This window comes from Myxine glutinosa, chromosome 10 (assembly GCF_964187855.1).
Source record: "Myxine glutinosa chromosome 10, kmMyxGlut1.1, whole genome shotgun sequence".
Lineage (NCBI taxonomy): Eukaryota > Metazoa > Chordata > Myxini > Myxiniformes > Myxinidae > Myxine > Myxine glutinosa.
In genome coordinates this window covers 5,206,384-5,224,178 of record NC_136270.1, presented here as the reverse complement: position 1 = coordinate 5,224,178, position 17,795 = coordinate 5,206,384, and the positions used below count along the sequence as shown (strand labels likewise).

General features: G+C 48.6%; 1 protein-coding gene across 21 annotated transcripts in view; it reads left to right on the top strand.

Annotated features, from left to right (window-relative positions):
- The first annotated feature begins 700 nt into the window (after nt 1-700).
- ABI1 (abl interactor 1) overlaps nt 701-17,795 on the top strand; it is a 134,360-nt gene continuing 117,265 nt past the window's right edge. For 20 of the 21 annotated variants that reach the window (XM_078785307.1, XM_078785303.1, XM_078785309.1 and 17 more), the window contains exons 1-2: nt 708-884; nt 2,106-2,273. In XM_078785307.1, coding sequence (XP_078641433.1) covers nt 768-884; nt 2,106-2,273 — 285 coding nt within the window. In that variant the 5' untranslated portion in view covers nt 708-767. Of the gene's footprint in view, nt 885-2,105; nt 2,274-17,795 lie in introns of all 21 variants that reach the window. The other variant, XM_068127156.2, reaches the window with a different exon arrangement.

Sequence of the window (17,795 nt, the reverse complement as noted above, 5' to 3'; positions counted from 1 at the left end):
GGCAGAAACTTGGTGGACGAGTTTGTTTGGGTGACAAGAACAAGCCGAATAGATTTTGGTTCAGGTACGAATCCAGATCCGGCCTATCGGTGGGATACAAAATGTAGACTGTTCAGCCCGGTCTATTGTTTCTTAATCCACTTTCTGAAACTTTTGTTAAATAACGGTGTGACATTAGTTACTCTCCCCTCCTCAAGTTCCTCTGACTGACAGATCAGTGGTCACAGCCCTTCACTGTTTGTTTCTTCACGTACAGTACTTCCTCTTCTTCTTTTTTTCTACTTCCTCTACTTGACCTGGAGTTTCTCGAAAAAAACAACCCTTCCTCACCTCCGAGATAGATTTATCTCAGGTAACCTACTGGTAATGCCTTTACACTGTTAATAATGCAAATGTTGAAGGAAAACTATGGTATGATTCATGCCCGTAAAATTATGGAAAAAAAGAGTCAGTCTGCACTGCAATGCCGGAAAACAAGAACTAGTACGTAGAGACGTAAATACTGGCACACGGCGTAACCTAACCGCCGAACGACTGAGGAGAGTGGGTAAAAAGGTCAATCGAGAGTACCAGGGGTCAGACTTCACTCGATGTATCACGTGATACTTTGGGGGCGTGGCATACGTTGAGCCTCAAGATTTTAAAGACGCCATTCTCGATTGCAAAAATATATGTACGAAGAGGAAGATTCGCACGTCTCTCGTGACGTCATGGCGTAGCATTGAGACGGGCCGCGCGTTGAAGGCGGGGCATCATGAGCGGCTGACATGGCCGAGTTGCAGATGCTGTTGGACGACGAGATCCCCGCGGCGCGGAGCGCCCTCATAGAGAGCCACCACAACCTGGAGCGCGTCGCGGAGTACTGCGAGAACAACTACATCCAGGTTCGGAGCGTCGCGCCCGATCCGCCGCACGTTCGGTCACAATTCCCGTTTCCGTCCTCGTTCTCGCCCATTTGTCTCCTTTCTTCCTGACTGCGGCCCACAGTCGCAGGCGTTCGTCGGCGGCGGAAACTGTAACGAGGCTCACCGTGCGAGTGACATATTGAGGGTGACACAGCGAGCCGTGTCGTGAAGGGACGGCACGGACATTTGTGAGGGAAACGCGGACCGTGGTGCCGTCGTCCTTGGACCCTTCCGGTGTCGCGTTTATCGGCTTCGGTGAAAAATAAATAATAAAATAGGGAAGGGTGTGTTGGCCGCTTTGGGACGGCCGGAGGATCGGGATTTGGGGGTTTATGGCGGAGGGGTGAAACAGTGTTGAGGGAGCGGGCGGTGGGGGTGAAAAAGGAAGAAGAAGAAGAAGAAGAAACCTGTGATTCACTTGCGTTGGTAGTCCAATGTCACCACTGGCTTGGCTCATGTTCGATGCTGTGTGTGCATGGCCGTGCTACCTGCCCCTTGTGGCCAACTCACGAATGGTGTTTCAGATGTGAGTGGGATTGCGATACGGGTAGCTCAGGATTTAACGTCACGTGGTGGTTTCATGGCCTCCATTGAAGGTCCTTGTAGGGGAACATTATTATTATTATTGGGGAAGTTATAAAAGATGGGGCTAGCAGGATAGCCTTGCCTACAGGTACCTTTTCAGCCGTCTAGCCTGGGTTTGAATCCCGACCCAGCTGTAAACTGCCATCCTGGTGATTCACGGGCAGGACCAATGTGTGTGCGCGCGCGCCTTCCTCGGGTGGACATTAAGCTGGGCGTCCTGCCTGCTGGCATTAAAATCCCACGGTGTCCTTAGCGAAGAGGAGGCGAGCTTATCACCGGCACCATGAACAAATTCCAAATTGCTGCCATATTAACTACTGCTGGGAAGGAAATGGCAAACTACCTAGTTATATAAACCCTTGCCAAGAAACGGATTCGGCAGTGAGAGTACAGCACATTCGAATCGGAATTAAAAGATGGTTTATTCTCACTCGGTGACGTTAATGGTTTGTGATCTTTTCGCTCCTGATTTTTATTTATTTACAAATGCATAGTGGTGGCATGTCAATGCCAGGAATTGAGTCCATATATCAAATAATTTATTATTATTATTATTATTATTATTATTATTATTATTATTATCTCTGCGTGACTTTTGTTTTGTTTTCATTTCAGGCTCAGGACAAACGGCGAGCATTGGAAGAAACGAAGGCGTATACAACGCAGTCCCTAGCAAGCGTGGCCTACCAGATAAACACATTGGCTAACAATGTATTACAAATGCTTGACATTCAGGCGTCGCAACTCCGCAAAATGGAATCGTCCATCAATCACATCTCGCAGGTAGATATGTGCGCGTATCGATGGGATGGTCACCGTTGAATTGAAAGTTCAGTTTTTATATGTTTGGCAAGCGAAAGTCTCATTTTGTGCTGCTTGGGTTGTGCAAGATGGGCCTCGGGTTGTACAAAACGGGGAGCCCGAGACCCTTCAGATGCCAAACGTCCTCTCCAATCGTGCAAGGTGTTTTGCCTGGTCAAATCTTGCAATCTATGCCGCAGACTATCAGAATACCTGACCCGTCGGCGGGCATGAGCTGCTGAACGTCAAAGATCACATGTTGTCTTTTGGGATGAGTTTGCGAGGTATTTTCAACACCCTGAACAAATAAAAATTTCTGCGTCGAATAATGCTGGGAAGGCAACAACAAAGCACCCAGCGAGCTCCTTGCCAAGAGACTGCTTTAGCAGAACTGAACCTGCCTTTGGGCCTGGTGCCGCAGAGAGGGAAGACTAAATATAAACGGAAGTTGATGAGTTTGTATGATAAACAGACTGTACTTAGTAATAAAAAGCGTGTATACGGGGTTGGCAGGATTGCCTAGACTAGAGGTATGCACACTCACCTCTGAGCTGTCTCGCCTGGGATTGAACCTTGACTCTGCTACAATCTCACGTCCTGGTTTTTTGCATGCCGAGCGAGGCATCATTGTATGTGGCGTCCCTCAAATAGACATAAAAATGGGTGTTCCTTCTGCTGGCATCAGTTGGTGGACGTTAAAGAAACCACGGTGTCCTTCGGGAGGAGTAGGCGATCCATCGCCGGCACTCTGAACAAATTCCAAATTCCACCCCTAACTACTGCTGGGAGAGGGATGACAAACTTCCCAGTATGACGCATATGGACATGCACACAGAGTGAGGGTGTTATTAATATAAGGCCTTTGAAAATTATTTATCCTTAAATTGACGTCTTTTGTTAACTCATTTTGTCAGATCAGATCGTTGTGCTTAACTTGTACCAATCCCCTACATACGAGTCTTTCAAACATGATTGGTGACAGCATTGTAGATACTAGGGCATGCCCGTACGTGGGTGCCCGTTCCTTGCCAAAAAAAAAAAAAAAACGCTACCCGTACGCTCTACCCCGCCCGTACGCCCGTACGCCCGTAAACAAAAAAAACAACGCTCTTCACTTCCGCCCTTCGCTCTGACTGAATTGGGAGAAATAATGCGCATAAGAAATCGAGAAATTATTATTTTCTCCGGAAGAAATCGAATTACGAACCGTAATGGCGCACGCGCTCGGCTCGGCTCGCTCTCACATCGGCCACGCCTACGCAACAACGCGTTCTGTGATTGGCTGCCGGAAGTGCAGTCTTCACTGTCCGGAAGGTCGCATATCGCAGTTACGATGAATCGCAAATTAGTTTTAATTAGTTTTAAAACATAGTTGAACGCCAACATAGTTTGCCAACGTGAAATAAATGAATACGCTCTCAAATGTGCCGTCCGAGGCAGAGTCTGTTCGCCACGTTCGGCACACGTGATAGCTCGCTGCTCTCTGATTGGTTGAATCGTTTTTTGGACATAGCTCGGTAACTACTTCTCCGATTAATATGAAACCTTGAAAAGGCACATCCTCGGGTCCCCAGCAATATACCTGGCAAGTTTCAAGTATATCGGACCGGTAGTTGTCGAGAAACAGCGGTCACAGACAAACATACATACATACATACATACATACATACATACATACATACAAACATACACACAGAGATTACTGGAATTATAGATAGATGTATAATGCATGATGTGTGAAAGCGTAATATATGAAAAGAAAAAGCAGATAACTCTGTTCTAACAGTGCAGCTCATAATGACTCCAATTTAATCTTTGTGTTAATGTTCCCTGGGATCACTTTTTTTTCTTTTTCTTGATTCTTCTTCATTTGTTTTCGAAATCTTGCTGAGATTTGCGATAACATCGACAGTAGGTGACATTCTCATCAGAAAAGGCATATTAAAACATGTTAAAATTAGAACGGCACTCAGTAGAGAGCACACCTCCGCCACACTGAACAGTTTGTTTTGTATCCACCCATAGGTCAGATCTGGATTCGGACCTGAACCAAAATCTAATCGGCTTGTTCTTGTCACCTAACCAATTTATGCACTAGTTTTGTCATAACTCGTCCATGTCAGAACTCGTTCATAACTTTTTGAGACATCTTGCTATATATAGTTTTTGGTCCTATCGCTCAATAGGGAAGAATCACTTAAATTCTTCTATCTAGATCCAGATCTTCACCAAAATTGAATCAAATCGTCCTTGTCACACACACAACCTCTCCACCAAGTTTCGTCCAAATCCGTCCATAACTTTTTGAGATATCGTGCTATATATCGTTTTTGGCCCTATCTCCCAATGGTGAAGAATCACTTAAATTCTTCTATCTAGATCCAGATCTTCACCAAAATTGAATCAAATCGTCCTTGTCACACACACAACCTCTCCACCAAGTTTCGTCCAAATCCGTCCATAACTTTTTGAGATATCGTGCTATATATCGTTTTTGGCCCTATCTCCCAATGGTGAAGAATCGCTTAAAAAAAAATTGTACTAGCCGGATTCGGATCTTCACCAAAATCTAATAATTTCGTCCTTTTGTCACACACATTACCACTCCGCCAAATTTCGTCTGAAACCGTCCACAACTTTTTGAGATATCTCCTTCACAGACAAACAGATAAACAGACAAACTGTTTGAAACTGGCAGGGGTGAAAACATAGCTTCCATCCACTTTAGGTGGCTTAGCGGTTAGGGTGTCGGCTTGGGATCCTAGGATCCTGGGTTCGAATCTCGGTCGATCGCTGAATTAACGCCAGGGGGGTTGACTCAGCCTGTCATCCTTCCGAGGTCGGCAAATTGAGTACCAGTTCACTGGTAATTCCCCGTGTGTCGCAAGAGTCGACTAACAGGGTTGGTGGCAGGAAGGGCATCCGGCCATAAAACATTGCTTCAAAAAGGGGACCATGGTGCCCGAAAAAGGCTAACCCCTGCTTTGCAGGGGAAAATGGCCTCTAAAGGTGGTTCTTCTTTTCTTCTTCACTTTAGGTGGCAGAGGTAATTAGCTCATTGTGAAAGGGGTTATGGAATTTAGACCATTATAACAGTAGTTCCATAAACATCGTATAATGTAAAGTACAATCTGCCTTTAACATTTATTTTTTTTCATTACTGTATTTGATGAATCGGTCGTAAAAATTTGGATTATTGACTCGTCGAATGAGGGTGGTGTGCAACTGTAATAGCTCGCAGGCCTTGTGGTGTTGGGACAAGTTGTGCCTTTAGAATCGTGCTTTATTAATTTCAATAATGGCTATTATACTTGGTGTAAATTTGTTCATTGAGTTTTCGAGCCAAACATTTTGAGAATAATAGAATATAGATTAGCAAAGATCTGCATTTAACTGCAAAATGTTAATGGATTGAGTTTTGAAATGTCGTATGTATGCAATGCCAGGAAGTGCTCAATTTCCTTCTGGTTTCTATTTTCAGGGAGGAAAATTATGTTATTCCCCTGCTGGGTGTGGCAGTGTTTTCTAAACAAAATGGTATTGGATCTTTGCTCCAAATCTGCTCTTAGCTTGGCGACGCAAGTCGTGTTCATTTGAAGTGATTGGGCAAACTTTGTGGTGGAACAACTCCCAGCATAGACAGGCCAATCGCAATTAAAAGCCTTGTTTTTGTTACTATTTTGGAACTTGGGGAATATATTTACAAGTCAGCATCGTGACAAATGAGCAATGTTAAGGGGATATGTGACGTTGACACTCGATACTGAGACAGACTGGAGATTTGTTATACTGATATGTATTTAGCCCGTTGGCTGGACAGAATGGTGCCTTCCTTGTATTCCACACATACTGGGAATTGCTAGATGCTGAGATGTTTGATCCAACAAAATCGCAAAGAAACTATAAAACTGCTGCTACAGCGGCACATTGACGAAACTTTATGGTGGAGGCATCCAGTACAGCACCATTCGCAGTGGACAAGGATACATTAATGATGTAATTGTCTAGCTCTGAGGGCATTCCTTATTATTTATAATAGATACTAGTGGGGTATGCTGACGGGCTGACAGGCTGGCCTAGAGGTATGCACACTCGCCTTTAAGCTGTCTAGCCTGGGTTTGAATCCCGACCCAGCTATAAATTGTCAGTTCGATGTTTCACAGGCAGGGTGATTCACCAATGTGTGTGCCGATGGACGTTAAACTGGGAGTCCCTTCTGCCAGCATGGGTTGGTGGATGTTAAAGATCCCATGGTGTCCTTCGCTAAGAGTAGGCGAGTATCGCCGACACCATGGCCAACATTCCAAATTCCTGCCCTAACTAAGCGAATGCCAGGCCTGGCCATGCCGGTTTGTGAAAGACTTAGGCCAAGCTTTCCCCCGGCCGACCCCACAAGGTCGGATAATAGTGGCGGTTAAAGAGCAACAACTAGTGGGGTATGCTTACTTACACATTGTGTTAGCAATAATAAACCGTGCTTTGTACTTAGGTGATTGATTTATAGGCAAGCACCGACCTCCTGCTAGATATAAATTTCGGTATTTATTTATTTTATGGACACGTTTAGTTTTTACGTAAATTTTCATCATGATTTTTATTTCACAGTTTACCGTTATATAAATTACAATTTACAAATGCTAGATATTGACTGAGGTTTTATTTTTTATAATAATAATAATAATTCATTTATTTTGTATAGCGCTTTTCATGAAGCCCAAAGGTGCTTTGACAGAGTGCAAAACATAATGCATAACAAAACATGAAAACAACAATTGCAAAAAGACAAGAATAAATAGGGAAATATTTAAAGCAAAAGGAGGGAGAAGGAGAAGTGATAGTCAGGGGATAAATGCTGTGGGTTGAATGTTGAATCCAATGCTGAACAGGTGGGTCTTTAGTGATGTTTTGAATGTGGTGAGTGAGGAGGAGTCTCTGATGGTGTGAGGTAGTGAGTTCCAGAGGGTGGGAGCAGCGATGGAGAAGGCCCTGTCCCCCCAGGATCAGAATTTGGTCCGGATGGGGGGGGGGGGGGGGGGGGGGGGTCAGGAGGTTGGTACCAGCAGAGCGGAGGTTGCGGGTGGGAGTGTGTCTGGAGAGGAGGTCAGCCAGGTAGGATGGGGCCAGGTTATGGAGGGCTTTGTAGGTCAAGAGGAGGATTTTGTACTGGATTCTCTGGGAGATGGGGAGCCAGTGAAGCTTGTAAAGGACGGGGGTGATGTGGTCACGGGTCCGGGAATGGGTGAGTAGACGGGCAGCGGAGTTCTGAATGTATTGGAGTTTATTGGTGATTGTTGAGGGTGAACCATAGAGGAGGCTATTGCAGTAGTCCAGACGGGAGGTGATGAAGGCGTGGATGAGGGTTTCTGCAGCCGTGGAGGAGAGGGATGAGCGGAGACGGGCGATGTTTTTCAGGTGAAAGAAGGCTGTCTTTGTGATCTGTTTAGTGTATTTGTCGAAGGAGAGGGTTTGGTCAAAGATGACGCCAAGATTCCGGATGAGAGGGGAGGTGGATACTGGGATACCGTCGATGTTGAGGGCAAAGTTATGGGTGGATTTTGTGAGCGTTTTTGGGCCAATGATGATTATTTCAGATTTATCACAGTTAAGTTTGAGGAAGTTGATTTGAAGCCAGGATTTTATTTCAGAGATGCAGTTTGTCAGGATAGAGTGGGTGTCGGTGGAGACGGACTTGGTGGAGATGAAAAGCTGGATGTCATCGGCGAAGCAGTGGAATTGGAGACCATGACGGCGGATTAAGTGACCGAGGGGGGACAGGTAAAGGATGAAGAGGAGGGGGCCAAGAACTGAACCTTGGGGGACACCTTGGGGGAGGGGAGCAGTGGGGGATTTGCAGTTATTGATGGAGATGAACTGGTGTCTGTCAGAGAGGTATGATTTAATCCAAGAGAGGGCAGTGCCGGTAATGTTCAGAGAGGTCAGTAGGGGAGACCGGGGAGAATTGAGACAGGGGAAGGCAGGATAAGGGGGGGCAGGTGGTTGGAGGGGGAGCGGGTGTGGCGGTGGTCAAGCTGTTGTAGATGTTGTCAATTTTGCATTGGAAGAAAGAAAGGAAGGAGATGCAGTTGTCTACTGTGAATGACTGGGTGGTGGTGTCCAGGGGGCGGAGGAGTTTGTTTATTGTCGAGAAGAGTGCTTTTGGGTTCCCGGAGCCAGAGTGGATAATTTGAGAGTAGTAGGCAGAGCGGGCGTGGGAGGGGGCATCTTTGTAGTGTTGTAGGTGGTCCTTGTAGGCTTGGGAGTGAACTGTGAGACCTGTTTTATTGCGGAGTCTTTCAAGTTGGCGAGCACGAGTTTTCATCAGGCGGAGTTCAGGGGTAAACCAGGGAGCAGAATGGGTGAAAGAAACTGTTTTGGTTTTTACAGGCGCAAGCTGGTCAAGGCAGGAGGAGAGAGTGTGGTTGTAGTAGTCAGTGAGGTCGGAAGGGGTGTGGAGGTCAATGAAGGGAGAAGTGGACATTTTTTCAGAGAGGGTGGATGAGAATGAGGTAGGTGAAAGAGCGTTTAGCTTACGGAAGTTGATAGTGCGATAATGTCTTGGTCTTGGTCTTGGTCTTGGTCTTGGTGTTGGGGTGGGGATGTTGATGGTCATAGTGATGGCTAAGTGGTCAGAGAGGGTGAGGTCGGAGCCAGAGAGATGGTGCAAAATTAATCCAGTGTAGCAGACAAGGTCCAAAATGTGACCACGGATATGCATAGGAAAGTTGACATGTTGAGTGAGGTTAAAGCAGGTGAGTAAATCAGTGAAGTCAGTGGTTATTGTGGAGTCAGTGGAGTCCATGTGGATATTGAAATCACCAAGGAGGAGGATTGAGGGGGAGAGGGAACATAGCTGGGTCAGAAAGTAGGAGAAGTCAGACAGGAATAATGGGTGTGGTTTGGGAGGGCGGTAGACGACAGCCATGACTGACTGCGTGCAACCAGAGAGTTTAAAAGCCAGGTGTTCAAAGGATGAGGATGAGGCGATGGGGATGAGGCTGGTCCTGATGTCTTGATGGTGGATAACGGCAATTCCACCACCTCGGCCCTCCGAGCGCGGTTTATTGACGTAGGAATATCCATTGGGTGTGGTGAGGTTGAGCGTGTAGTAGTGTCCAGAGGTTGTTGCCAGGTTTCGGTGAGACAGAGAAAGTCCAGTTTGTTATCCAGGATGTAGTCGTTGAGGATGAGGCATTTGTTGTTGAGGGACCGGGTGTTGAACAGGGTGAGCTTGATGTTGTTTTGAACAGCGGGGATGAATTCAGGTGATTTAGCCAGGGTTCGCAGGCAGGAGGTGCGATTTTGTGCGTTGCCGTGACCAGGTGCGCTGGGACGATGAGTGGGAGTGCGCTGAGCCGACCAGAGGACGGGGATGGAGTGACCTGATTGTACATATACAAACTTACGACCGGAGCCACGGTGAATGTACCTGGGTCGTCGGAGGAGTCAATTTGATTTGATGGCAGAGATGCATGATGGGGTGGAGCGGGTATTGAGCAGAAGGAGCCTTGTGGCGGAGTACCGCAGAGCCATGCCAGGCAGGAGCGGAGAGACGAGACGGGGCCAAGGTTGAGGAGGTGAAACAATGGTCCCAACCCACGGGAGCAGGCCCAAGGAAACGAAGGAGACAGAGGAGCCAGGTAGGTGAAGCCAGGAGCAGAGTCGGGACCAAGCAGAGGGCAGACAGGAGCAAAGAGATGAACACGAGGCCAAGGTTGATCACGGCAAAGCGGGAAATGCAGCGGCAATCAACCGCCGCCGCTACAAATCAAGATCACGGCGGGAAAACCGCTGCGAAGGACACAACCTACGAGAGCGTGCCCGAGGAAACAGCGAGCAGACGAAGGAGCCGGGTAGGCGAAGCAGGGAGTAGAGCCGGGACTATGCGGAGGGCAGACTCAATGGCCAAAAAATCCGCACGATTTATGGGCACGTTTACGGTTTTTAACGTAAATTTTAATTTGTGGATGCTTTCCGGTGGTTCTGTTTTTTTGTTTTTGTTTTTTTTTCTTGCTGTGTACTGGCTTTGATGTTCATCGGCACACCAAATTTCAGCTTTCTACGACACCCGGAAGGTACCAAACATTAATCAGTCAGCCAGTAGTCATGATACAGTGATTATCAGCAAATGAGAGGATCTTTATGGGTACTGTAAATGCTGTGGGTGGCATCCACAGCGGAGGCATGAAAGGTGAACATGAGCAGACCTGGGGAATAATTTCTTTCATGCCGATGGGTGGTGCTTTAATCCCCAGGATACTGTTTGGGGCCAGGTTATTGATTGCATTTATGGTGATGTGGGTATGGATGCATTTTATTTAGTTATTTATTTGTTTGTTTTTTGTATGGTGCAATGGTTGATATAAAAACATATATATAACCACCTTTAGAGGCCATTTTTCCCCACAAAGCAGGGGTTGGCCTTTTTTCGGGAACCGTGGTTGTTGTTGTTTTTCGGTCCCCTTTTTGAAGCAATGTTTTACGGCCGGATGCCCTTCCTGACGCCAACCCTTTTTGCCGCCTTTAACGACAAACAGGGAATTACCAATGAACTGGTACTCAATTAGCTGACCTCGGAAGGATGAATGACAGGCTGAGTCAACCCCCCTGGCGTTAATTCAGCAATCGACCGGGATTCGAACCCAGGATCCTAAGATCCTAAGCCGGCACCCTAGCCGCTAGCCCAACACCAGGTTGATGAGATATGTAAACTCTAAAACCTACCTGTCCCATGGACAGGTTGGAAAAGCAATTAATTTTGAGCCCTGACATCCAAATTAGTTTTACTCTCCTAACTTTCAAGGAGATAAATCCTATAAACTACAATTTTTGACAATTAGTATGAGGTACTCGTATAAAAGGTTTTTACAAACTGATAACTTATAGGCTTCCATATTATTTATTTATTTATTTTTGGACACGTGCCTGACAAACGGGTTGTGCCCCCAAAATGAGTGTTCTACAGACAGAAGGAGTGATGCAAATGCAATATATTTAACCCAAAACAATGATTATGTAAGTCACGTGGAGTCTGACGAAGACTGTTGGGTATCACGTCGAGACATAAATATTGTTACAGATACGACTTTGATGGTATGGTGGGCCGAGCGGGATGGCCGCCGTATCCGTACAAGTTACCCGATTGTACTCGAACGTCGACGAAGCCGCGCTATGCTGGCTCAATAGGAAAGAAAAAGAAGACACACGGCTGGATTACAATCACACAATACGACACCAGGGGTTCAGTTCTCAAGACCTCCGGAGGAGGTTATATTAAGGCGGAAAAGGTTAGATTACAGGGACAAGAGGGAAACATAGGAAGGTGGGCACTTAAACACACTCTTATATTAACCCTAGACAGACCACAGATAAACGGGACAAGGCTCACTCACACGGGGTTTGATGGCCAGGAAAGCGGCAGTCGATGGCTCAGGTGCACCTGGCTCAGGGACAGAATCGCGTACGGTGGTGTCCAGCAGATGCGGGGAGGTCGCTCAGCGCTCGTGGGTCGCGACTTTGGTCTCAAGCTGGGGAGGTCGCTCAGCGCTCGGGAGGGTGGCGTCTTGTCCTTCCAAGCTCGGGGCGCATCTGACGTCACGTCCGGCGCGGGGCCGCGTATATCCGGCGGGGAGTCACGCCCTCGCTCGTTAGCTCCGCCCCATATGGCATCGGCCCATGGCTTCTCATTGGGTGCGGGGGTTACCGGCTCCGCCCTTGACGAGGGGCCGACAGGGAGCCCCCTTCTGGGTAACCCCGTCGAGCACATGTTCAATGGCGGCCAACCGAGCCGGAGTGAGGACGCAAAGCCGCTGTTGTTGTGGTTGTTGTTGGAGCTTGAGATGATGGGAAGAGATGCGGGGAGGTATGGGAAGGTCCTAAACTCCTACTGGTGCCATATCATCACATTCTGGTGCAACGAAGAGTCATAATTAATGGAAACAAGTCCTTAACTGACATAGATTAAGAATAACTAGCAAGATGTCCTATAATTGTCTACGTGTGGTGCGGGGGACCTGGGCACGACATTTAATGGGGGAATGAAGGGGAAGATCGGCTCTAATGGGTGTTGTTTACAGACAATGGGACTAGGGAATGGGGTAAGGGGAGAGTTGGGGAGTATCGGAGAAGATAGGGGAATATTTACAAGCGGATATGGAGGTCAAATTCCATATTCGCAACATTGCACCCTTCTCTACCCTCGGGGCGTCCCGACCCGATAAATTTTTACCTACTTTAGTGTGGCACGCAATGTAGTTCCCTCTACTATTAACTCTACCCTGAGTGCGACAGTTTTACAGATATTCACAAATGAGTAAATATGTCCCCCTGCGACGTTGCACCCTTCTCCTCACAGAAACACACCCACAGGATAACCGAATCCGGAAAGAATTCTCAAACTAAACATACAGCCGGTAGGGAGCATTATTTACAAGACTACGCTGATATTTACACTACGATCCAGGACCTGTCTTTGGAGGAACACATGCAGATGTTATGCATAGAGAGAGAGCGCTTGCCAACATCGATACACCAACCCACGAGTGCTCTGTGGCCGACGGCCCTTTAATAACGTGCAGAGCACCCTTTCCCAGCATCAAAAGCACCACCCCACCACCAATCGGTGCAGTCACCATTGTTCATTGGAATAAAAATAAATTCGACAACCCCTAACCCTGCAGGTGTCTCTTGCTCTTCTTGTGGTGCACTTGGTGTTTAACTAAAAGTGGTTCACCTGTATGGCATAGGTGCCACGTTGACCCATAGGTCCATCCCCGGGTGGTGCTTGGCCGCAAACGAACTGCGGTCCATTGTGGGTGGCCACAAACATTGCGGTCCATATGGTGTACCGATCCAGGCAGCGAACAGCGAAAGTGCAGGCCCACAACTGCGTCGCCAGCACCTCTCTCTCCTCTCTCTCTACCCCAAAGCCAGATCCTCGGAGGTGGGAGACAAAAGAGGCAGACAAGTGAGTAAGGTGGTAAGGGCGCAAAAGTGCACGCAATGTAAGGTAATGCACACTGGGGGCACATGGGAACCAGGTGAGACAGGTACGTTCCTATCGTACGCCCCCCCCCCACCAGGTAACCTACATGGCCCCTCCCTTACCCCTTACTGCATCCACACAACACAACACTACTCATAAACATCTACTTTACAAATCAACAAACATCCCTACTGTCTTCCCCGTTCCTCCCATATACCAAATTCGTCTTCTCTCCCTCCTAACCAATCAAATTTGCCATTTTCAACTCTCATCAAAATTTGCCATTTTCAACTCAACATCAAAATTTGCCATCACCAATTCATCATCAGTCCCTCCTAAGGAGGGAGAGATGGAATCACCCCAATGTCTCATCCACGTCGTGATGCGTCTCACCAATCCACACAGCAATTCTCATTTCCTGCAACAAAACAAAGAAAACACAGGTGTGGAGTCATCATCATCACCACAGGTAAGTGGCTGCGTATGGTGCGACAGGTTCATCAATCCTAACTATCTCCTAAATGACTTTAACAACTTTACACTACCCGGGGTCTTCCTCCGGCCAAACCATTGGCCCTCTTACACTATGGGTTCTAAAAACCAATTCCCATTGGCCAACTGTGGTGCTCTTCAATTTGGGGTCTCACTCCCCCGATTCATCTCCCGGTGCCCTCGTACAATTTCTGGGCTGTGGCGTGTACCTCTCCCAGTGGGTCTACCCACCTGCACCCCTCCACCACTGCAGTTGCCTCCGAGCTTACCTGCTCCTTACCCTAACCTAACTACCAGGGGAAGGCCCTCTGGCTCTCTCCCCACTCCGTGCCCTCTCTGGCACTGGGCTGCCCGATCCACACCCGGGATCCTCAGGCACCCACTCACAACTACCGGCTCCCAGAGCCCACCTGCGGCCTCACCTGGCCGACATCCTCACAGTGGTGGAGTGCCCAACCGACTACACACACTAACAGGCTACACGCCCAGCCATTTCCACAACACTAATGCACCCATTCACAACACCATTCTGCAACCGCACCACAAATGCCAATATCCAACCACAATTTTCCTGTACCCTCTACCTAACACTTACACTACCCGCCCCGGGTACTCGTGAAAGGGGTCCACTCTTCCTCCATCCACACCTTCGCACCATGCACACCACTCCGTACCACTCACTCCAACTCTCTCCACACACCTGTACTTGCACACCTGTGCTCTCACACCTGGTGCCACCTGCACCCTTCTCTCCCCAAGCGCATTCGCGCTGATCCACACACTCACTACTCATACACTGCTCCACACACCTGTCCAGTTGCACACCTGTGCAATCACACCTGTTCAATTCTCACACACACGGCATCATCTCAGCTAACTACTCCCTTCTGAAACTTGCGCTTCCCAGTCGTCCCTTTAAACTATTGCGCTCCCTCGTCATTATCATCCATACTAATCTACCTGCGTCCCCACTACAGGTATCAGTCACTAACTAAACTTAACGTTACCTAAGGTCATCTTCGCTAGATCCCTACACACCATATCCTAACCCACCCGGGCTAGTTTTCACTGCCATACACCCCATAATCTATTGCTCCTTTGCCCCACCATGGGAAGGATGGTGGATTTGCCATCCCACCACATCGGGGGTCTCTCACTACCAATTTTGCACATCAAATTTCAACAAATTAAAAATTTGCCAATCACTGCCCATCATCTGCCAATCACTACTGCCAATCCCTTGCCAATCATCAAATTTTGTTTTTCTCTAATTTTGGGTCCAAAACACTAACCTCATCACCCAGTCTACTCACTAATACCTCTCGGTGCGCCAATCCCTGTCCAAAGCCCGGCTTCGTAAAGCCAAGCAATGGATGCTGGTTGTTTTGTGCCAGCGGCTGGACACGTCCGGTACTCGGTGCAGGGACGGAGGCTTACCCGGGCCGAGATCCCACGCCTCACCTCGGCGTGGAGCCATCCAATGTCCCGATCTCGACCTGCCGGCACGTCTCAACAAAACGCGGTCGCCATAACGACCCTTTCTATCGGGCTGCCAGCTCCGCCTAGTGGAGCACGGACGCGGCCGTTCAAAGCGAAACCCAGCACGCACCGAGGGCCCGATTCGGCTATAAGTCGTTCTAAACTCTACCCCGTGTAACGTCGATGCTTCACCTGGACGCTTACACCCCGCAGCCCGTTCCTTGCTCACACATCCAGCCGTGCCCATGCTCCTCGTACCTTTCCTTACACACCCAGGTACACCCATTCCACTCACAGCCTTGGTCACACACCTGACCACCGAACACTTTGGCACACATTCGTTGGTCGCACACCTCACCAATACACCGCTTCGCACCCCCTCCTCGGTCACCTCCTCTGTGACAATCACAGGTGTGCCCTCATTCGCACACCCAACCACGTGCCTCACCACCAACTCCAGCGTGCATTCCCACTCACGCTCTACCATTCCAGGTGTGCATCCTTCTATTCCAGGTGTACATCCTCGCTCACCTGTCACAACTAACTCACGCTCCATGTCACTCTCACTACTTCCACCTCCATTCCTGACAGCGCACTCACCCTTACTCTTGACAGCGCACTCTTTCCCCATGCACCTGTCCGTTACACACCTTCCTCGCGCACACTCTCCCGTCACACCCTCTGTAACACTCACCACAGGCATGCATTCTTCCTTGCCTTTGACAGCGCACTCTCTCCCCATGCACCTGTCCGTTACACACCTTTCTCGCGCACACTCTCCCGTTACACCCTCTGTAACACTCACCACAGGTGGACACTCTTCCTTACTTCTGACAGCGCACTCTTTCCTCATGCACCTGTCCGTCACACACCTTTCTCGCGCACACTCCTGTGCACACTCTCCCGTCACACCCTCTGTAACACTCACCACACCGCGCTTCCATGTGCCCCCTCGCACACGCGCTACGACCGACTCACTCTCGCCAGCACCCTCACTCCTTGGCACGCACTTTTTCCTCACACACCCCAGAGTCGGACTTTCTCGCACACCTCCTCTTTCGCACACCAGACCTGTCACACACCTCACCAACGGCCTTTCACGAACACCCGGATCCAGACCAATCCCCAAGCTTTTTAAATCCCCTGGCGCATCATACGCACGACCATATTGGTCACCACTTACACCGGGTCCTCTTTCTCTTCGCTTCTCCTCCATCACCTGCGAATCCCTCATCCGGTTAATGAGCACATCATCACGATCCGAACACAGACTTTGGACCAATTCTTTTACTTCCTCCTTTATCTCTTTCTTATCCTCTCTCCGTCGCTTCTTAATTTCGCTCACCCCTTCTTCCACTTCCTCTAATTTTTGCTTCATCTCCTTCATCTCTTCGTGCGCCCCTTTAAGTTCTTCCTCTAACTCCACTTTATTTTTTTCTATGTGCTCCCGCACCTCCCGCTCTTTAACCTCCATTACCTCTACCACCTTGTCCATTTTCCTCGTCAGGTCCTCATGTACCGTCTGGCACTCTTTTTTAATTACCCCTACGTCCTTTTTCATCTCCTTCTGTGTCGATTTTAAACCCTCTATTACCGCTGTGTTCTTCTTTACCTGGTCCCCCAACTCCTTTTGTCCCACTGTCAGTTGTTCTACTCCCAGCGTCAACTCCTCTATACCACCTTGCAATTTTACAGTCCCCTTTCTCACCTCTTTCTCCATGCGCTCCTTACAGTGCCTCACCTCCTCGCGCACTCCTCCGACCTCCTCACTCACTCCTCTTCTGATCTCCTCTCCCATCACTTGCATCTCCTGCCCAGATGCCACCCTCATCTGCTCCATTTCCTCCCTGTGAGCATCCAGTTTGGTTTCTACCCCCATTCTGACCCCCTCTATCTGCTGCTCCATTTGTTTAACTTCCCTTTCCGCTTGGTCCCTCATGTCCCTCAATTTGCCTTCCATACTGTTTTCTAACCCCTCTAACCCTTTTTGCATCCCTTCCATTTGATTCTCTTGAGCGGCCATTCTGTTTTCTACCCCCATTAACCCATTTTTCACTTCTTTTATCCCGTTGTCTAACCCCTCAAAATTATTGTCTATCTTCCCAAATTTCTTGTCTAACTCCTCAAAATTATTGTCTAACCCCTCACTGGTACCCCTCGCTTCGTCCCTCATTACCCCCATTTGGCCCTCTAATCGCTCACTATCAACCCTCATTTGGCCCTCCATCCTATCCATTTTTGCATTCAGTTGGGTCAAGAATAATCTGAGGTCAAACCCGGTTTGCCCAGCGTCCCCAGCCGCCACCGCAGGCTCGCCCTCCGCGGCGACGCTATTTTGGGACCCTTCAACCACGTGAGCGAGCGCGCCATTTTGCGCGCCCGCTACTTCGTGCGTGACGGCGCTATTTTGCGAACCTGCCGCCCTCACTGCTTCGCTCTCCTCCATCCTCTCATTTTGGTCCTGGATCGACCCTACCTCACTCTCCCCTACCGGACCCCAGCCGTCTTGATCCGCCATAGCGCGACTTGCAAAATTCGAGTTTCGTAAAACA